Source organism: Haliaeetus albicilla, chromosome 19 (genome assembly GCF_947461875.1).
Source record: "Haliaeetus albicilla chromosome 19, bHalAlb1.1, whole genome shotgun sequence".
NCBI classification, from domain to species: domain Eukaryota; kingdom Metazoa; phylum Chordata; class Aves; order Accipitriformes; family Accipitridae; genus Haliaeetus; species Haliaeetus albicilla.
In genome coordinates this window covers 9,374,053-9,397,157 of record NC_091501.1, presented here as the reverse complement: position 1 = coordinate 9,397,157, position 23,105 = coordinate 9,374,053, and the positions used below count along the sequence as shown (strand labels likewise).

The following is a 23,105-nucleotide window of genomic DNA, read 5'->3' as shown; positions in this document are numbered from 1 at the left end:
ACAGGCCACCAGAGACAAGAGGAAATCCCATGTATTGGAGGTCCCAGGAAGCGTTCTCAGCTCTGGTGCTCTTTCCTGGGGCTCCTACAGCCACCTTCCTCCTCATATCGGTTCAGACTTCCTCTCTTTAATGGAGCAGACAGCACTGGAGCAAATACTATAATGCACAGGACATTCTGCCTCCAAGGCAGGAGCAGATATTGCATAGCAAAGCATTTTGCTGTATGGGATAGAGCTGCCACTGCCTTCCATTCACACGCTTGTTCACTCGCTACCTTATAATTCATACAGCAGTTCTCTCCATCCAGAGGGACATCTAGAGACAGAATTACACCTCCCAGTCCAAGCTTCCAGTCTGAACCTAGGCCAAGCAATCCCTGTGGAAAACTCTACTAATAGAGGCTAATTTGAAGGTCACCATTATAAACCCACTTCACTCCTAATGCACTCCTGGCTCTACACAAATCCCTCCTAAGGGCAGAATATCCTGACTGGATGACTCTAAGTATCATCACGGAACCACCATCTGCCAGAATCTGAAAGACCTTTGAGTGTCGCTGTTCATCTTTCCGAGCAGAAAAATTGTCCCTCATCTTCATCTGTTGTATAATATTATGACATTGTTATAACCAACTGTCTCCAAAATTTCTCCTTTGAATATATTTGCCTCTTGTCTTAATTTCTCAGTTGTCCTCTATTCCCTCATTAAGTTGGAATCTATTGCAGAAAAAAAAACCCCAAACACAAACCCCGAGTTTAATCACAGCAAAACTTGCTAGAAGTTATGTTGATGCAGCAAAAAAGCATGTCTGCTAGAAGCAAACAATGCAAAAAGCCCAGTTTCAGGGGTTTATAGAGAAACAAGAAGAGCAAGAAAACAGGGACATAAATGTTTGGAACTTCCTGTCTCCAGATCAGAATGCAACTCAGATACATAAGGATTAAGCACTGGGGTTGACTGCTACTTGAGGTGCATTAGTATAGCCACTTAAAACTTTGAGTAGTTCCATCAAAGGCAAGGTTCCTCTGTTTGAAGTTAGGCAAACCAGTATTGAGCTGCATCAGCTCCAAGTTGCCATTAGATAAATAACGTGCCAACGTCCACACACCATTAATAGCACCACTCAAGAGTTTGTTGGTATGTTTTTCAGAACACCGAAATGGAAATGGAACTCATTGTACTTTTTTTGAAGAGCATTTCCCTCAGTTGCTCAGGTGATGATGAAGAACAGCCAACTCGGTCACACAGGGTAACCAAAGAATGGTAAAGATAACCCAATGAAGCTAGACCAAAGGTAATGTAAATTGTAAGATTATTCAATGCATTAGCATAGTTAAAATTTGTAGACAGATTTCTGCAGGCTGTCTGTGAATAAGAGTGGGCAAGGCACAATCTAGCATACATACAATGTACAGTGCAATACTGAAAGGTGCTAGATGAAGGAAGGGTTTGGTAAACCTCAACCATTCACCTAACAATAATCAGGCAATGACTGTGTACTGGCCAGGCGATGCATTAGAAGTCTGCAAGTCTGCATTCTCGTCACAGTACTAGATCTGATCTAGAAACAATAGATATGGTTTCTTCAATAACTTCCAATAGCTTCAGACCTCCTAAGCATAAGACGGGGATTTTTATGGAGTGAAAGTAGAGCAGATGGTACCATTCACTAAGAGGGGAGCTGCCTGTCCCCTCCGTCATGACATCCACCAGGTCTTCTGTGGCCTTGCCACTTGCCCATTGTTGACCCTCAGCCAAAGACAGACCATTGCCCTCCAAGGCTGCGGGGCATGTAACTGCACCAGGGCCCACGCAGCTGAGCAGGTAACCCCTTTTGTTCTTCAGAGTCATCACTCTAATCCCCTGGCTAAACTACTGTGCTTTGGTATTTACTTAGTTTGTTCTATTTTGTCAGTCAGTTACGGAATTTGGGGATTAGGGGTTTTGTCTGCACTGCTTCTGGTTTGTTGGGGTTTTTTTAATTATTAAAAAAAAAGCAGATGATGATTTCACTCTTTAGTTATGTATTTCCTAACTACCTGTACCAAGAACAGAGACACAAACCTGTTAAAATCTTTAAAAGGTTTGGGTTTTTTCTTTTGAAGTTTGGGATTTTCTAGCAGTACTATTTCCCTTTCTGCACCGATTAAAATGGCTCTGTTTTGTAACTGATAAAGGTGCCCTTAACACGTGTCCACAACAAGGAGCATTGTGTGCTGTTACAATTGTTCAATAGATGTCCAGTCCCAGACAGATGGTGCTTTATCCTCACCCTCTCTTCAAGACAGCATAATGCATTGTCCTGTCAGGGATTAATGGAAGTGCCACTCACATTTGATGCTAATTCTGGTAGCAACTCTGTTACTACACTACAGATGCTACAGCTACTGCTGGCAACTAATGCTTGAAGCAGGCAGCCCACACTGGAGGAGAAGCAGGACATTCAGAAACCAAAGTGAGGAGCACAATGCAAGAGTCTATGCAGAATTCAACCTCATGGTCAAGGGTAAAGAGACATTTGAAAAGGAAGACAAGGATGGTGGAAAGAAGAAAACACAGAGAAGCAGTAGAAGAGAAATGGGGACTGAAGATTAAAGCAGACAAAGTGAAGATCAGGAACCAAATGGGAAGTTAAAACAAAAGATCCAACACAACAGAGAAAGTGCCTTTTCTCAGTAATGGCCAACACATCACATCATCAGAAAATCAGCACTAGAAATGTGCCCCATAATAGGGAAGAGCAGCTAAAACACAGCACATAGAGTGATGCCAGTGAGGATACGTTATTCTACAGTTGGATCTTATCCCACTGTGCGCCCCAAAGTATTACTGCCTTATAAAACTATATATGAATGTTTAACATCTTGAATGGGCACACAGTTGAGTACTCATTGTTAATTAAAATAAGAGTCTCAAAACTGACTCCTGGATACCTACTCCAAGAAAAATATACCAGGAGAGGTCTGCATAAAGACCACAAAAGACAGGCCAGTCAGAGATAAGTTTTCAGCTGGACCCTCTATTTTTAATTTAGATAAGAGATTTCAGAACCAAGACTAATTTGAGATGCTTCCATACATGCATGAAGTGGACTGAGAAGCACCTGGGCTCAAAAGAGCTTGTGCTACAGCACTTTTTTCACATTTTCCTTCTGGTACTGTGCTCATTTACCATGGTCTCTATGTGGCATAGCGGGAGAGAGGAAATCCAAGCACTGGACCTCTCTTTCTGAAAAGTCACTGGGGCATGGAATATCTTTTTTGTGTTTGAGAGAAGCTCCTACATATTTATATGGATGACAAATCTAGTTAGATAATCCACGGTCACAAAACACAAAACTTCTAATAACTAGCACTGTCGCATCACTAATTGGTTGAGGGAACATAGGACTTTCACTCTGCATTTCGGAGGAGGTTTCTTATGGGAGAAAGGGAAGAGAGGGAAGGAAGAGGCTATTCAGAGATGTTTATCAAACCTGAAAAGCCAGAACCTGGCAGCAGATGGTAGATGGCAAACAGGAAGATTTTGTGAGAAACTAGAACAGTATAAAAATAGTGGAAAGAAGGAAAGAATTATAACAGCAGGAAATGCTAAAGTTTAAAGATACACAAGGAAATACATTACACTGTCTGTTACTCCATTTCTATAAATGGAGCAATAGAATAAATGCAAGGGAAATGAAAAAGCAAGAGCAGTCTATCACTAATAAGCTTATGCACCAACAACCAGCCTGAGTCCAGGTCTTGAAATAGTATATTAGGTGATAATGTTTTCAAATTTCTTCTGACAGTTGGAGAAATGAGGTATACTGTCAACTTCTCACAAGTCTCCAGTAGTTTATACCAAGAAGCTGTGGTCGTGGTAAAAAGCAGGTGAACTATAAAACAAGAAGACTACCTCTAGCTCACAAAGTCAATGAGCTGTAAATCACAGGAAGTTGGTAGGGTACACCAGGAAATTAAAACTGTATACTTCTGCCATTCTCATGCTCTTGTTTGTCAGGGGATCAACTGCTGTTGGACACTGGGAATGGACTAGATAGGCTAGATATATCTTTGGTCTGACATGTTTGTCCATTTTTATGGCTTTCTTTATAACTTTCTTTACTAAGAAATTACACATGAAGGACATGGAAGAGAATTTATTAATGATGTTATGTTTGATAGCCACTATACTGGACTAAAAAGATCTTGGCTGGAGCCAAGGACAATGTAGGTTGATATCTAACTAGTCACTCCACATTCCAAGTGAACATACTTCAGTGACACAATTCCAGGGTCAGACCTCCTTACGTTTCCATTTGCAACAGTCCTTACTATTCCCCATCTGGACCTTTCTTGAATAATCCTTATTGTATTGTCCAGAAATTTTGCTGATTGTGTAACTGCATACAGATTGAATGCCAGAAGAAAACAGATATTTATTTATTTTGTGTCCAAAATAATATTCCCGATTCAGAGCTACATAATGAACTTTCTCCTCTCTGTTACAATCTCCCTTTTTTTTTTTTGCATTCCTTGTGCAACTCTGCCAGTGCAATTACCACCTCATTTGTAGTACACTTCTGGATTTCAGTACCAATGCAACCATAGTTTAATGTACTCTAGAGGGATATTTATACCACCTAGCTCTAACCACCTAAGTTGGTCAAGTTATTAACCAGCTAGTCACTGCAAACTCCCTCTTTAGTCCATAGGGAAAGATCAGATCCTTCAGTCTCCTTCAGACCACGCATATTACTATAGCCTGCAACTCTTGCTACTCACGCCATGAGATTTTTACATGTAGAAGCTGCTAGCTGCACTAAATTCCATACTACGCTACCAAACTGACTTTAGTGGTAACCCAAGCTAACGTGCGTTCAAGCCTCTAAAGCATAATACAATCTCCTCTGCTACGAAGGTGCTGTCCTATAAGAGCCATAAGAGATCAGCCCAACTTCACAAAAACCATTATCATCCTTTAAGCCCACACATAATTTTCCATATGTGAAGCCCTATGCAATTGTGTGAATAAATTGCAAACACTTGCAGTAGTTCCATTTGGCTGAGCAAGATTCATTTTACAAATAGCTCAACACAGGCTTAACTTTCGTCAGCCCCAGCTAATCAGCTAGATAAACAAGCACTTGATGTCTAGGGGTGAACAACCTCTGAGCAACATCAAATTTTCATTTTTACAAAGTAATTTTTCTCCACCACAACTGTGTTAAAACACAGCTTACTAGTTAGTCTTTAGTCTCATTTTTAATATGCTATTAGTATCTATAAAACAGATCTTACCTTGATCTTCTGAAGAGACTGGTGACCTGGAATAAAACAACAAAGTCCAGTCAATCTTTGGTATGAAAAGGCCACAAATAAGGTTCAACGTCATTGTGGGAAATGGGATATAAGGAATTTGAAGGTTTTATTCTTTATTCCTTAGAAGAGAGGGCTGGAAGCATCTGACAAGAAAAGAGCAGAAAAGGGCAGAGACCTACTCGAACAGCAGGTTCTGCAGACCAGAGTGGCTGTATGGAGTCACGTCCATAAGGCAGCTGTCAGCTGTGCTGTTAAGCACTCATGCCAAGAGTTTCTATAGGTACTTGGCAAAAAACTTATCTGCTACCATTACTGTTGGAAATAGCTAACATTACTGATGAGAAAGCCCTGATCCTCTAGAGATTATTGAAGGGACCATAATTAAGTGTGGGACAGGAGAAAACCTCACAACTAGGGGTGGTTGAGGAAATTACAGCTTCATAGGAACTCACAGTCATTAAGGTGGCCATTTTTCTTACCATGAGTCAATGTAGTGGCTTGCATAAAACACTAGTCATAATTAATAACACTTCATGCCATCTTCACAAAAGCAACTTAAACAGACACACACACACAAAAAAGTCTGCACAGATTTAAATACAGTAAAAAGCAACATAACAGCAGCAACACAAGAGTTACAGGATACCCTAACCAGTGGCTTAAGCCTCTGATAATACTCCAAGAGAACGAGGGGTTGTAAATCGTGAGGGACCTCTCAGTGCCCCTGCTGATGAACAGAAGGGCCCCACTGAATTCCAGGGATTTGTGTCACAGCTCCCATCACTAAGGATCCCAATCCTCATCGTTTTGGTCAGCACCCACAACAAAGGAACATAAAGAGGTGTAAAGTATTGGCCCACCATTTCTCCCTTTGCTGCAGTAGCTTGGCTTAGCAAAACTGGGGCTAACTGTACAGCCAAATCTGGGATGTGCCTTGGTTATTTAGACCAGATTGACACACATAGTGGATTAGACGGTTGCCTCAGCACTTCCCCAGCAAAGATTTTTCAACTGCATATATAGCCTTCCCACCCAGGTAACAAGGAGTTTGTTCCCACAGTGAATGGGGCAACCCGTGCTTCCTTTCCAAGATATATTTAATTTTGCATCAATGTATAAAAATAACAAATTACTAAAGATTTAAAAATGTTAGTGTTGCCAGCAAGAGATCAAAGCTGACATAAGAAAAGCAACCACAAAGGGGTGAAGGGAAAAGAAGGAACAAAGGGGAAAAGAGCACATGTATATTTAACTGAGTAGGCAGGGGATGAGTGTTGGGGGCGGAAACAAGGGTTAGAAACCCTGGATTTAGAGGAATGAAGAAGCTCAGGAAGGAGTCATGATATCATTCCGTAACAGGGGTCTGAAAATAAAGGTTGAGGGATTATAGGACATCAGAAGCAAATATGCAAATAGGTAGATGCAAACAGGAAAGCTGGAAAGAAAAGAAGGAAACTTTCCTAATGAGGTATGCAAATTTTTAGTTTCAAAAAAAGAGAGATTTGCAAAGAAAGAGAGGAAAGAGTTACAACACAGCTGGAGCAATGGTCACTGTGAAAGGAAAAAATGTGATTGCCTAATTACGATTCTGACTGTGCAAGAAGCCAATGTGTCTGTATGGATCAGAATTAATTAATCCTCTACTCCCATTAAATCCTTTGATTGCTGCTGAACATCCTAGACATGTATCCTGCTCTGCTGCCAACCAGGCCAGCTCTGCCCTTGCACTTCCAGCCGTGTCTGTAGAAATACAGTAGGAATGCGGGTAACCCAGAGGATTAGCAGGCATCACCAGGACTCTGTCCCACTGCTTTCACCAGTTAGTTACAGGCCTTTCTCCACAACCCCCAGCAGAAGGCCTTCTGAAGGTCAAAACTCAACACACAGTGTTTCCTACAAGGTTAAACAGTGTAGAACGGGCCATATCAAGAGGTACAAATTTTCAGGTATTTAAAAATATTTTTACATGCAGGAGTCATGCCAGGTTCCTTAGCTCACATATCCTGACTCTCTACCCATTGCTAATGCAGTATCCCACAGCATCAGTAGAATTTATTCCTCTGTTTTGTTTCTTAATTGCACAGTTTCATCACTTTTCAGATCTTTATTTGAAACAGTAAAATAAACACTACAGATTATCCTATAATTTGGCTCTTCTTTATGCCTGGTAAAACAGATGTCATTAGTTCCTTAAAGCATCAACAACAGGAGAGACACTATTACAATACCACTGCCTTCTCGATTAAAACATTGAAGGGAGGGATGAAAATATCTTTGTGCATATTTAGTGTGCCCCAAATTAGTAGGTATTTTTCAAAATACTACTGCCACGTACCTTTGTTGCATGCCTTGAACACAAATGTTTGAACAGTAAGAAATCTGACAGGTACTACTGTTGCTACTAGCAGTGTTTTCATTTAAAAGGCTTCATGGAACTGTGTAGCCTGGTATCCTGAGAAAATAAGGTTTATATAATCAGAGCATCTTGATGTGTATGTATGGCCCTCTCTGCCTCACCCCAATAAAGTTTGAGCTTGTTGGCTCATTTCACCCATCGTTAACAGGGGGGTTGGAGACCCAATTCCTGCTTTCACAAGGAAACAAAATAGCAGAAGCTCAAATTTTTTTGACATAGCTGCAAAGCCACAAAGAGAGGTTTTGAATATCTCAGCCACAGGAAAACCTCAATGAGAGCTTCCACCATTGGAGATACCAAAGGTTCAACCACAATAAACTAGGCTTCCTTTGTTGCACTACTAACATAAAGTATTTTGGCAAAGAGTGGAGAGGACTCTCAAAATTCTCCTACAATTTCAGGCTGGATATTTTAGCAGGGGAAGGGATTTTCCAAACAGTCCAAGTACTGGCCTAACTACACCAAGGGGAGTCCTGCTTGTAACTATAATGTAAGGAAGTGAGGCTGCTGAAAAGTCCACACTAATAGTGTTGGGCATTTTATGCATTGTCTGGTCTACCCCATGCTTATGAGAGGCTCTAAGGGAGGAAAGAAAGAAAGTCTAATGACCTGCTCTAAACCACATACACTCACTCCACAGCCACAGGGGACTCTCCTGACAGCAAAAAAATCCAGTGGATGCTCATATTTCCGGTCACACATCTTTTTCTCAGGTCTGTAAGAAGTGTGAGGGATATACTGTGGCAGCACTGGTCACCAGACGAGTGTCCTGAGAAGGGAGGATTCTCAGCTGCTAACATCCACACAGTAACCACCTATCTAGCGCCTGTCAGCTGCCCTCCTAATATGATTCTAGCTGTGTGTTTGACTGTCATAAAGAAGCAAGTTATCATTCTCACAACCTCCATGCCTTAAAAAAGACTAGAGACAAGTCAGAGATACTTCAAGAAGAACTAATAAGCTGCCAAGATCTGTGGTCCCACCTGGGTCAAAACACTTTGCCAAATAAAATCTTGAAAAAAAATTTAATTTAGTTAAACTAAACAAAACAAATCAAACCCCTAAAAACCTTCAGGAAAAGGTTCAGGCACTGCAATATCCTGTTCTTGGCCATTTCAGAATGGAATCGCTTATTTTTTATAACAACTGTTACTTTTTCTGTTTTTATCTTGGTGTAAAATGAACTTGTAGAAAGAAAGGCTTATCAAACCCCCCACCTCCCCAAGAGAGTAAAGACAGGTCAGATTGTCTATGACTGGCTACATTTCCAGAATCATAACATTAAAGTAGGTCTTCTACCAACAGTGCTCTTTTCCCATGCATAAGCGTGAAAAGGAAGCCCAATTTCAAACATTTTCACCAAAGGCATTAATCTGGCTTTTCTCCTGCCCTGGTTTGACAGATGCTTCACAAAGAGCTATTGCTGTAGTGACTAGTTAAGGGGAAGACAAATATTACTATGACGATCGGGAAGGGGATCAGAAGGGAGGAGGAGGGGAAGTACGTTATCACCTCCATTTGCTTTCCATGTTGTTTGTACCCCTCCTTTTGCTATAGGTCCCTCAGTAGTGTCCTCCTCCTGTAGCAGAGTGGTGAGCTCTACTCAGAAGAGATAACAGCACTTGCCAGCCTCAGTCTGCGAGGGGAAGGTGCACATTGCCTCTTCCACCACTCCCTATGCAAGCAAAGCAGTACCTTTTCTGCTTAACACAAAATGCACAAGGATTTCCCAGAAAATGAGGTACACAGATTTAGAAATGCCTAAAATAGCCTGAATAGTAACGTAAAAAGCCCCTAGTCATGCATTCACTAGAAGCTTCCAGCAAATGGGAAGACTTATGATAGTGAAGGCATGAGACATGCCCACCTAAACCAGCACTGTACCTCAGAGTTAATGGTCTGATCCAAAGCTCACTGGAATTTTTCTGCTCACTCTTACAGGCTTTGGATCAATTGCTGGCAAAAATCTAATCCACAGTATAGCCAAGACAGCTTTTGGTGTCATGCAGGCCTTCCCCAAACAGCCAGACACTCACAGCTGTTTCCAAGTGCACTCTCCAATGTGCAAGCACTAGATTTATTCAGCACTGGAAGGGTGGAAGAGGGAATATTCATTTCTAAGGAGGGAAGGGCAGGGACTGTCACAATTTTGAGCCTAGTCAACTGAGGCTTAGGAACCTAGAGAAATACAGCCAGCCTCCAGCAGATTAATTCTAACAAAATTTCAGCAAATGCGTACATTATTCATGAAGACAAAAGCCTCTGGAGAAACAAACCCGGAGCTGATGTAAAGCAGCTATTTTAATCAATAAACCTGTAGCAGAAACCATCTGCACCAGGCCTATTTAAAACCATCCATTTACAATTTAAAGGCCAAATAACAATCTGTGTGCAGCAATTCTGCTGGTTTTTATGACCATTCTCCCTTTTCCCTGCTTAAGCAATGTATTTCTGCAAACTTTCTTATTCAGTCTGACAATAGCTGCCTGTGATGAGTGGAGGGAAAGAGCTTTCAGATTAAACCCATTCTTTCTCATTTCATCTGTACATTTCTTCAGAAATGAAAGTGGCATCCCTATTGGGATTTATTCATATATTCTCTGTTTGTAGTAAAAGAAAATTTTTAGCACATAAAGTATTTTTAAAATAAAGGTGAGGAAACCCCCTCATTCAGCAATCTGCATCAACACCTGTGGGACTGGTGAGTCCCCTGCAGTCCCAGCTGCAGAAAGTGACTCATATCTTACTCGCAGAAAGACAGAACTGCTTGCTTTCTGGTCCCTCAGCACGTCCTTGGAGGGACCCAATAAGAGCTAAAGATAACGCTCAGCCGGGGCATCACCATTTTCTGCCATGGCACTTGAAAAATAAAAGCCTAAGGATTACTGAGAGCTTCCCCACACTTTCAATTTGACCCTATATATGCCCAATTCAGTGACTTTGACAGGCTGAAGAAGTGGGCTAGCAGCAACCTAGCAAGTTCAGCAAAGGCAAATGCAAAGTCCTGCACCTCAGGAGGAATAAACCCATGCAACAAGACAGGCTGAGGGCCTAGCACCTGGAAAACAGCTTTGCAGAAAAAGATGCAGGGTGTTAACGGAGCACAAATTGAACATCAGTCAGCAGAGTTCCCTGCGACAGCGAAGGCCAATGACATACTGGGCTCTATTTGCAAGAGCACAGCCATAAAGTAGATGGAAGTCATTTTTACCCTCTACTCAGTACCTGTGAGACTTGAGAACATGACAGACGTTGACAAACTGGACCGAGTTCCACAAAGGGCCACGGAGATGGTGAGGGCATGTGAGGAGAGACATACGAGGAGAGGCTGAGGGAGCTGCGTTCGTTCAGTAAGAAGAGAAGGCTCAGGGGAAATCTTATTGCTGCCTTCGACTACCTAATGGGAAGGAAGGTATAAAGAAGACAGAGCCAGAGTCTGCTTAAAGAAAGAAGAGGAGAAGCAACGGTCACAAACTGGGACATGAGAAATTCAGATTGGATATTAGTAAAATTTTTTTCACCATGTGGGTGGTCAAACAGAGGAACAGGTTGTGCAGAGACACTGCTGAACCTCCAGCTTTGCAGATATTCAAAACTTATCTGGAAAGGCTATGAACAACTTCATCTAACTGGACCTATTTTGAACAGGGGTTTGTATCAGATGACCTTCAGAGGTCCTCCCCAACCTAAATTTTTCTGCAATTCTATGATTCTCTCTACAAAGCTTTCTGCTTTTACTATTGCAGCTTTCCTGTCATTCTTTCCTCTCAAGTATTTCTCATAGACAATGGCCATACTGTCTTACACGTGGGAAAATGCTGACTAGCAATGCTCCCTGAATCTAAAAAAATTCCATTCAGGTTATTTATTATTTTGCAGAAATCCATTTAGACATGTCCTGTTAATCTGTAATGACAACCTGAAGAGCCTAATTTTTTCTAATTCTGCTAAAGGCAAAGATCAGTACTTTTTCTAGCATCTCTGTAGCTTCCTTCTGCAGCCTCAGCCTTTACCTGCACATAACCCATTGCCTCAGGCTGTTCACAAGAACTCCAACATACAGGAATGTAGCTTGGGGCTTTGTAGTAAAACAAGGGCAGCTCAGATGTATTCCTTGCTGTGTCTCAGGCATGACTGTGTTCCTTATATTTTTCCATATCTTTTCTCATTACGGTATAACTTTTTATCTCTTACCATTTCTCTGTCCACTGTAGAATGCTTTGAATGAAGGCTTGGAACACCACAATGCAGCTATACCTGAAGTTGTACTGACACCCAGAGGAGTTGCCTGGGAATTGCTGCTTAACAAGGGAATAAAAGATTTTACTGCAAAATCAGCTGTAAACCTTAACATGCTTAACCTTGATTTAAAAAAGAAGAAGAAGAAGAAATGAGAGAGATGTTCTAACATGTTCATCTTGAAAAAGACAGTTCTACCTTGGAATCAAGGTCAAAACATGACCTAAGAAAGTTGGCATGTAATTTCCTTGAAAAAGAAGGTATTTCCAAACAACCAGCAGGATCACTGTAGGGTGATCAGGGGTTGTTTGTTGTTTTGGTTTTTTAATACTTGGCTTCTCTTTCTCTTATCACCACATGACACCAACATATCTCAGGGGAATGCAAGACATTCATTTTGAAGAGGGCCTGATCCAAGCTTCTTTGAAATGCTATTCTTCCATTTCCAGATTTGAATTAAATCTTCAAAATCCTCGCTGACCTACCTATCAATCGCTTGATGAATTTGGGGGGCAAAAGACAAAGGAAAGGCAGTAGCTGAGGTGGCTCTGATGCTAAAAGAAATAAAGTGAGATCTAACGACACCATGTAATACTTTGGCAAAACAACAGACTGCATGTCAAGGGACTGCATGCTGTGTGAAACTGCTCTTTATTAAAAAGACCTGGGACAGGAACTAAAGGGGCTGGGCCTATACACTGCTTTAAAATCCTACATGAATAGCAGAAAAAAAATGTTAGGTGCAATCAGGTAACAAACCATCTGACCCCTTTTCTCAACAACAGATCTGGGTACTTTTATTTTTTCCAGAAAAAGATTAACCCAGAGATCATTTTGCTATGATTTTACCTTATGAATTATATGACTTTACCTTATGAATTATATATATGACTAACTTATGAATTATTTTTGTAACCACAAAGCCATGACAGCCACACTGCAAGCACATCAGATACACTCTGATTCAGAAGTCACGTCCCCACTTGGCCCTCAGGCTAGATGGAAATGAAGCACATTAGCTGCTTAGTATCTCAAAACATCACCCAAATAATCTTAGGCCAGTTTGGGTTTCTAAACAACCTAGAAACTACCCTAAGTGGTGTGTTTGTTACCACAAAGCAAACCAGTCACTCCTGATAAATAGCCTTTAGTGGTTTGAGGAGGAGAGAGGCTGAAACACAGGAATCCCTCAGAAACAGATTCTTGCAATTATGTTCAAAAATAAGTGGCCTGATTTTAACAAGTGGTAAGCACTAAGCAATCCTCACTTGCTTGCCAACTTTCAATAAAAAAAAAAAATCACCTCAGTTAATGTGCATAACACACAGGTCCTTCTATAATCCTAGGCAGAGCAGAATTGCTGAGCTCTTTACACCCCTGCTATAAAATAATTAATGAAGAATAAAACTTATAATGGGAGTTTCAGATATGGTTTTGTGCTGCACTTTCAGACGCCTGGCGCAGAAACAAGAATCTAGAAGTCAGGGTTACACTGGCTCCAAGCCACCTCTGGCTCTCTGATTTCAGCTCTTGGCACAATTTAGCCAGGTCCATCTGTCCCTACTTGCCCATGGGCACCAACAGTGCCAGGAACCTCAGCAAGGCTCTGTGTTACAGCCCCGCTCCTCATGTATTTCCCTCCCTTGCACACACCTCTGTGCCAGAACTGCTAAACGCTCGCTCAGTCTCAGCTACCCAGACAAAGCTGGGGGTTTGAGTGCTCCTTTCCCAGCGCAGAGGAGCAGCAGGCAAGCAGGGACGACTTTTCTCCCTCCCCATTGGAATGCTTTTAAGCTTTCCGACGTTTCTCCTCTCACCCAAGAAATGCTTTGGCAGGCATTTTAAGAAGAGGCAGTACCTGCTACACCCTTATATATAAGCCCGCAGCTGGGGGACAGGGACACGCACCCTAGACATGGGAGAGCAAGGACAGTCCCCTGCAGAGCAGCCATGCCAAGACGCACAACCAGGGGAACACGCTGCCTGTCCCTCAGCAGTTCTCAGGCAAACCGGAGAATCTCCCCAACCCAAGCATATTAAATCCAGCCCACGTTCACAGGTACTTTCTGTTTCAAGCAACATTTTCTAGAAGAAATAAACTTCTTTCACGCATACCTCCACCAAGCAATAAGAGCTCACCAATATATTTTTCAAGCAGCCCTAGTGAAAAACCTCACTTTTTGTTCAATGAGTCAAGTGAAGGCTCAGGTCAAAATATTGCTCCTAGCCTTATCCAAACACCCTGAACTTTGCGGGTCTAAAATACTAAATTGCAAACCTCAAAAGATGACCTATTTTCACATGACTATGCTTTGTCTCTAGCTTTTTGCTGCATGGTACTTTGACACTTTCCAGTTTCCAGCCACAGCTGAAATCCAAACATGCAGATATCTGAAGAACCAGAGAAAGTTAGCAAAGGTTTGACTTTTTGGAGTTTAACACTGTCAGCTCAGGTGAAGTAGTACTTCTGTGTGATAGTCTAGAGCAGTTATTTTACCAAATCACATTTCTCTTCTCTTTGCAAGCCCGTTAAAAACTAGAACTTAGGAATACGCACAGAGTATCAATAAATACAGTCTGAATGCATATCATGACATGTCCTAGTGTGAAAGCTTGGACACATTATGTATTCCAATGTGTGTATTACATATGTACAGGACTGTGTTTCATACCCGTGCCCTGAAGCTTAGTAGTTTTGGCTTTGATAAAGCAGCTTGGTAGTGAGAGCACATTAAGAACCAGTCTCCTGTCTGAGCAGATGGCAGCTCCTTATGGCAGGGACAGAACACATGGACACAGGCTTGCTATTCCTGTGCAATGCTCAGAAAACTAGGACTGGGATGTTTGGGGTGTTTTTTTTTTCTTACTTCAACTCTTACAAATAAGTAACAAGTACACACAAATACAGACATACATATTACCTAAAACTACAAGGTTCACTTCTTTTCTAACTTTTATTGGACTGGAAGCCTGCTGTGCTGGAGGATATTCACCTTATATTTATACCAGTGCTTAATGCAAGCCCAGAAGAACACATGCTTTCTTTCTGTTGATCATACTATATCACCCCAGTAAACCCAGCTAGCCCCTCTTCCAGTGCCTTTAATGTCACTGGGGGCCATAGGTCTGCTGTTTCCACTCCATAAAGCTACAATGGCATCATCAGCTCCACTCTCTCCTCTACCCTTCTCTTGCCAGGTGCAGTTACCACGTGCCTGACGCTCACAGGAAAGCAGTAGGCCCTAAAGATCAAATTATCAAATGTCATTTTCTTTTACCCAGCCAAACGGAAAACAAAGGTACAAGAAGTGACTGTCTTGATATGTTCCCTGCCTTCTTTGCTGTAGAGCTTCTTTACTTCTCAGCACAGATTCTGCTTCTCAATCCAAGGGCTAAAGTAAGCAAGCAAGGATGGAAGCAAAGGAAAAAGGACAAAGAAAGAGTTGTAACAAGAAAAGAGAAAAAAGAAACAACTCTACTGCTTCAACCTTGGCTATCAGCCAAAGAGTGGAAAGCAGATTTATAGCTGTTATGGTAAACCACTTAAAGAAAACCAAGGCACCAGCTATCTGTACTTTGTCAACGTTAATTTTATCCTTTAAACACACTCCAACAAAAAACCCCTTACATTCCACATGGAAAACTCTTTTTCATCCCCTTATCTACTGGAACTATTCAGAAAGCATTTTCAAGCTAGGTGGTAGTTGACTTTTTCAACATCCAGGTAGGAAGGTCCCTTTGTCAAGCACATGTGTATTCTGTTGCTTGAAATCTCCCCAAGGAGAAGAGGAGAGCTGGACTGCTTGCATTTCCCTTTTGAAAAGCAGGGTGCCAGTCAAGAAGCAAGATGTCTCTAAAGAAGCCAATTTGTAGTCTCATGGTGTGGGGGAGTATTTTGCATGTCACTATCTGCCAAAATAATTTGTCAGCAGGGTGAATTTCCTCAGCTGTGCATCAGGTGTTGAGATGCTACAAAAATCATTAAGAGCCCTCAGAATGAGGGCTCAGGGGCAGGTGAGCGGGAAAAAAGGAAGCTAAAATCCCACCCAGTCCACTCCAGGGAGCTACATTCTGAATAATAAAATTATTTGTTAATAAGTACTGATGAGGAAAAAAAACATCCTACAGGATGCACTGCAGGATGTACTCTTTTTCCACTGCATATGGAAGGGGCAGCAACACAAACCCACCTCATCAGATGTGCCTACTGTTGTTAAAACCCCTTAGCAATTCAGCACCTCAACAGCAAAGGCTGGAGACTTAATTCTGGAAGAAAACAAACACTATTTACATTGCACTCACATACACAAATAAGGCCATGCACATGCAAATCTAAAACAAATTCTGATTTCTTCCTTTTCCAACTACAGTTAACAAGAGCAGAAGCAAAAGACAGTGTCTTAAAGCTCAGTACTGGGAGAGGGGGTTCACAGGATGATGTGTAAGTACCAAATACTAGTGACTGTCACAGAAATTTTAATAAGTAAAAAGCATGATTTTTCTACACCCCAGTTCTCTGTAGATAAGGCCAGACTTCAGCAGTAATGACATACATTTTCTACTAATTAACAGACGAAGAGGTGATTAAATAAGGTTTTCCATGTATTCAGTCACTTAAAGGCGACACAAGAAGTTGTTGAAAGTTCGTGTTAAAAAGTTTCCAGAACCACCTGATTCTTGCTGTTTGCAAAGGTCCCTTGGGTCTGGTGGGTGCAATCACCGTAGAGCCATGGCTCATCCCCTGACATAGCAGGGACTGTTTGCGGTAAAACTTTCCCCAGTCCTGCTTCCCCATCTTCAGACATGAGAGCAAAATGCCAGGGTCTTTCCATGCCCAAAACCAACCCTGAGATGGTTGCAACATGGCAGAAGTAACACAAAGCCTCTTGAATCCTGAGTTGAGAACATCTGTTCTCATGTTTACCTCACATACAGTCTGTACATCATATACTCAGGATATACTAATAACATACCTCATGCAGGCCAGTCTTTGAAAAGATATTTTGGTGCCAACATTCCCCTCCATCCCCTGTGCTTTTAGCATTGTTTTCCTCTCTAAACTGTGTTCCTTTTTTCTGCCACTTTTTCTGAGTCAAGGTGTGTCTACTAATCCATCCATAATCTACCAAGACACGTCCAGGAGTCCCCTCTTCCTGGCTATGACAGGGATGAACATCACTAGAACTAGAAACATTGACTGGGAAAAGAGGACATAGATTAAGTGACAATGTGGGAGGGGCTCAAAAGTAACTTGTGAATTAATGTTTGTCCAGGTAAAAGTCTCATTTCTAGTTTCATGACAAATCATTTGACAAATTCATATATATTCTGTATCTATAGTTGTACTTGAGGTTGCTGTATAAGCAGCTCCAGAAGGAAAAAGAAAACTTCTAGAAAAATTGTAAAAGCTGGACACTCAAATTAGCTTCCAAATAGTAACAGATACCAGAAGCAGTAGCTGTCCTTAAAGAAACTTTTGAAATCCCACAGGCTGCAAAGCAGCACAAGGCACTAAGCAAGATTTTTCTTTGCTGTCAATCTGGAAAGAGTATGAATTTCACTGGAAAGTATTTCTGTCTACAGTGCTACAGTCTCCAGATTGTTCTTGTATTCAATGATTGTACTGCAAAATAAAAACCCATCCTGTTTATGAGTATCTCTGTACTGAACTGATTATACAGAGAATATAAGAGATTCAAACTATTTCCGCAAGAGTTTGTTTTTAAAAACATAGGGATCTCACAGAAAAAACACACTCCTTTTTGTCAGCTAAATTCCACTTTTTAAGAGCCTTCCTATTGTTTGTCAAGCTGATTTTTTTTCTGGGTGGCAAGAAAGGAATTTCAAGGCAAATTATTCAAGCAATGCCAAAATTCTGCTAGATTTTCATTGTTACATTGTAAGTATTTAAGGGAATGAGAAAAGGCAGAAATATATCTTTTCAGAACTGCAGGCACATATCTTTAAGTTTGAATTCCAAAGGAAACCAATAATTATTCTTTTTTTCCCACTGAAAATCTCAAAAAGCAATGAAGGCAGCTAAAGTCTTGAAGTAGATGGAGAGAATTAATATTCACAACAGGAGCATAAAGTACATAAAATTCATTATTTACCATGCCTGGGCACTAGAGTGTAAAAAAAAAAAAAAAAAAATTAACAGGTGCCCTCTTTTGTCAAGAAAGTCTCCAGAAATAGGGGTAGGGGAAGATTTACAGCAGCAACTAAAGAAAAGATTTCCTAATATTGAAAAAATTGTACCTTTCATCTGGAATGTGCGCAAGATTTTAAGTATTGTGACTGCATCACACTGACAATAGTGAGAGCTTTCAAAATACAGGACCAGACCCCACACTGAGATGCATCACTTATTCCCACTTGGTGTCACTCAGGGAACTTGCTTTCCCTCAAAACAATTTCTTATCCATTTGCTATATTGGTTTTTTCTTTCTTTCTTTCTTAAAAGTACTTTCCCTGTTTAGCCTATGTTTATCTTTCCCTGAACCCTTCTCAGTTCTCTTTACATTGCTTTTCCTCCTCTTTGAGCCCTCATCTTTCCTTTCACTAATGCCTTCTCCATTTTAATATCACTTTCCTAGCGAGAGGTGGAGAGCTGCTTTAGGCAAAACCTTCTCATGCTCCACTTCAAGGTAGTGAGAGTGGTGCCTTACAAGCTATTTGTAAAAGTATCTAAGATAACAGAAGAGAAAGAAAAGAGAGACTCAAGCATAAACAGACACTGCATTTTGTTGTGCTCTAATTCTATTACAAAGACTACACAGGAGTGTACAGTGAAGATGAGATGGTGATTTATGCCTTCACTCAAATAAGATTTGTTTGAAAGCAATCAGTACTCATCTGGGATTTTAAATAATGGAAAGTAATTTGTCCGGGTGTACAAATAGCTGGTTAAAACATACGCACTTCACTCATGGGGGTTAATCTTATAGATGCAGCTTGTACTAAATCTGAACCAGAAAACTATTTCAGATTTTGCTATCAAAACTGTGCTGGTTTTGGCTGGGGTAAAGTTAATTTTCTTCCCAGTAGCTAGTATGGGGCTGTGTTTTGGATTTGTGCTGGAAACAGTGTTGGTCATTCAGGGATGTTTTCGCTCCTGCTGAGCAGTGCTCACCCAGAGCCAAGGGCTGTTCTGCTCCTCACCCCACCCCACCAGCGAGGAGGCTGGGGGGGCACAAGGAGTTGGGAGGGGACACAGCCAGGACAGCTGACCCCAACTGACCCGAGGGATATCCCAGACCATAGGACGTCATGCTCAGCATAGAAAGCTGGGGAAGAAGGAGGAAAGGGGGACGTTCGGAGTGATGGCGTTTGTCTTCCCAAGTCCCCGTTAGGCATGATGGAGCCCGGCTGCCCTGGAGATGGCTGAACACCTGCCTGCCCATGGGAAGTGGGGAGTGGATTCCTTGGTTTGCTTTGCTTGTGTGCATGGCTTTTGCTTTGCCTGTTAAACTGTTTTTATCTCAGCCCATGAGTTTTCTCACTTCTACCCTTCTGATTCTCTCCCCCATCCCACCAGAGGGGAGTGAGCGAGCGGTTGTGTGGGGCTTAGTTGCTGACCGGGGTTAAACCGCAACAAAAACACACCAGGGCAGACTACTCCCTCTATTTAAAAAGTGATGCTGAGTTTTCCAGTGCAAGAGTTTTGGGGAAACACTTGAATTTTTCAAGTCTTCACCAACCTTTGAAATTTTAAAGGTTCACTATCACTAGGCAGCTCCTGCCTATCATGTGCAAATCCTAAGAATCATCTCTTTATATTTTTTTAACTTTCACTAGATGAGCATTCCTTCACCTTTCTACATGCAAACTTGCATCCCTGATGCTCTTCTCACCTTGTACCACGCAAAGATTTCTCTTAAAAAACCCAAAACCTAAACTACCTTGTAACATCTGTACTGTCACACTGATTTCCTGGGCAATGATCTGATTCTTGTGGTTGAGTTAAAACACTTGGCATTTAGCCTTTTCCTTCTTCCCTCTCAGGAACTAGGTTATTTTTGCCTCATAAAGCAGTGCCTGGGTGGTAATACTAGCTAATTAATGTCTATTTAGTGTAGAGGGCTGCAGCCACCTTCCAGCCCCTACAGGCATTTTTATTTCCTCTCCCTGACAGGACCAGATGGCATTTTGGCCAACCTTTGCCCACCCTTCACGAGCCATGCACTCAGTTCAGACAATGCAGCTAGCAGCTTTGGAAACACATTACCATCACAGCTGGACAGATGCTAGAAGAGTGGTTGTTACTGCCCCAAACAATGGGAAAATTAATGACTTCAATTAAAAGATGTAGATTAAACCTCTACCAAGATATAGTCACCTTTTCATTTTTGTATGCTGTTGTGGGTTTTATTTTATTTAATTTTCCAGCTCTCATCACATAACAGGGTGACAAACACCTAACTAGGAAGAGAAATACATGGCCAACAATGAATGTTTACAGCAGGCTATGAGGGAATGGTTATCCCCATCTCACTGCACTATTTGATCACAGGATAAATCAGAATGATGAACCCACTCATGTTCAAAGGAAGAGTCCAATTACACGTTTCAGTGGAGTCAGCCCAGAATACTTAGCTTTTTTCAAGACCAAGCACCAGTAGTCCAAGTAATTGTCTTCCTGTTGTTTTTTTGTATGCACCATTCACACCAATTTGATGTTCCTATTAAGCTACGATCTGCCCCAGCTCCTGGTTACTGCATCAAGATGCTGTTTTATGTCCCGCCCACTCCACACATCAGTCACACATCAAAGAGCCATCAGAAAGGGAGCAAACCATGAAATACCATTAATCAAAAGCCACCCAAAAATTAACTAACATGAAGCTCACTTAATTAAAAACAAAAGCATAAATTTTCTCTCAGAAAGACCCCTGCCTCAAAACCATTACATTCAAATTACTTTTTACCCCAACAGCTTGTGATCAAAAGCAACACCAAACATCATAATTATTTTTAGATCACATGTTCTCTAATTTCATTGATTGAAGTAATTTAAGGGATCCTTCAATTTGCATACTCTGTCTTTTTAGCTACACTCCTCACTTGCCAGAAATAATGACTTCATGTAAAAGAGGTTTTTTTTTTATATATATATATACACACACACATTTATATACAGAGCGATGCCAGAGACATTCTAAGCAGCCTGTAGCCAGGCTATGACCAGCTGTGGTCTAATCAGTTCCTAACATCGGAGGAGGGTCACTCCCAACCCCTGTTTAGGAGAAAAATGACCACTGAGAAAACAGCCCCAGTGGGTCAACTGATGACACTTTCTCTCACAGCAAGTGCCCTCTCACTTGCCCTAATGACAGGCTATAGGGTATTGCTCTTTGAGCTGGAAGTGCTGTACAGTATTTCAGACTAGATGTAAAGCACTGGAAACTGATGACTCTTAAAGGATCCACGAGAACTCCATGTACAGGAGGAATCGTCCCCTCTGTGCTTTCCCAGATTCCTTTTGGGGAATTTTGCTAAAATTCTTTCCACAAGTTTTATTGCTTGATATCCTTTTGTATTTTGCACACGCAGTGCACAGCCTCAAGATTTATTTATTCCACACTACCAACACTGTGCACAAAATGTAAAATTATTCATTTTCTCCTAAGCATCTTTGGCAGAATATCCCCATAGTATCCAAGTTTCTTATGACCATGAAATTCACCCTCATTGTGCTCCTCTAAGGTGAGGTTGCAATATTATCTGTATTCTGCAGCTGGGAAAATGAGAGTCAGAAGGAAGGCAGGCACAAGTTTTCCATTAGTTTTAGTAATACAACCTGAGGCACACAGAAAGCCTATTTCTCAGTTTCCAGCCCTTCACTCTCTTTCAAAGTCTTGTAACGGCCTCTCAGAAACCCAACCTACTTCACAGTGGACATGCACAGAATGAGAAGCCTGTTGTTACCGGCCATTCGTGAAAAGTTTGTTGTAGATCTGCATCATTCAGAAATTCTGTGAGGGAAATGGAGGGCAGAAGGCAGTCCTCCAGAGCAGCGTTCAGCTGCCTTAACTATAATAATACCCGCTTTCTCTGCTGCAATCCCCTGCCTCATTTATTACACACCTTCCAGCTTGGCAGCAAATGAGGCAGTGTCTAAACACACTTCAGAGCTTGCCCACTGGTATAACGAATAATCTGCATCAGCCCAGAACTCCAGGACCAAAAAACTGAGAACCAATTCTAAAATAGGCAAGTAGAATAAGAGATGCTCTTAGACAAATCTGAACATGGCCAACAGGATTGTGGTGGTGGAAGTCTCCTACATGGGGGAATTATCAGCAACGAAACCACTCCTTAGTCATCCTACACTGATAATGGTCTCTCTGGTTCAAGATTAAATGAAAACTATTGCCTACATCTTTGAAAGTAAGCAGCAATTGTAGAGGTTTCTGCTTTGTCACATTGCATCAGAGCTACCTTAAGGGTGAGCGCTTCGGTCTTTCTCATAACCAGGGGACATGCATGTTCCCTTAGCTGGAACTTCAGGCATCCAAAATAATGTATTTACTTTTGGAAACTTGGATCTAGGTTTATTAAGAGTACAGGGTGCCACAGAGAAGAAAAAAAAGGCAAGAACATATAATAATGGAAAAGGAGGAAGAAACAGAAGGAATGACCAAAAGAGAAGAAGCAAAAGGACATCTGTAATTTCAGCATGTCAGCACAATTCATTAAGCTTAAAGGAGCCACTAGGACTTGTCTGTGGTGATGGTGACAGTGCATCATCAAGCAGAGAAATGCAGAGGGCTCTTACTGCAGCATATGTGTCTGGCTGGCGTCCTTTTGTTTGTCAGGTACCTCGTAGTGTGGGGAAATCTTGCCAAGGCCGCTGTCGCTCAGCATCCTCTTTCGAACCGCAGGGTTCCACCGATCTGATATTCTAGGGAGGGAAGAAGGAAGGGAAAGGCATTCAACTCCTCCGAAATTACCTCACGTACTCCGCTTTGAAGCTGTCTAATGCTTACTGGTACCCAGCATTTTTCAGCACACAGCAAGCTAAAATAGCTTAACTCACTATGAGTATGAGACTTTTCCTAAAGATGAATAGGAGCATTTCTGGTCTGCCCAGAGGATGAGAAGAAACAAAGATGTTTCACCATAGTTCTTAAGCACAAAGGGCTTC

At 41.5% G+C, this 23,105-nt stretch overlaps 1 protein-coding gene across 9 annotated transcripts in view; it reads right to left on the bottom strand.

Annotated features, from left to right (window-relative positions):
- The window catches only part of DGKI (diacylglycerol kinase iota), a 220,161-nt gene that overhangs the window by 26,683 nt on the left and 170,373 nt on the right, over window positions 1-23,105 (bottom strand). For 8 of the 9 annotated variants that reach the window (XM_069807567.1, XM_069807559.1, XM_069807561.1 and 5 more), the window contains 2 exons: window positions 22,737-22,862; window positions 5,284-5,309 (listed from right to left, as the gene is read on the bottom strand). In XM_069807567.1, the coding sequence (XP_069663668.1) occupies window positions 5,284-5,309; window positions 22,737-22,862 (152 nt within the window). The remainder of the gene's footprint in view (window positions 1-5,283; window positions 5,310-22,736; window positions 22,863-23,105) is intronic. The other variant, XM_069807565.1, reaches the window with a different exon arrangement.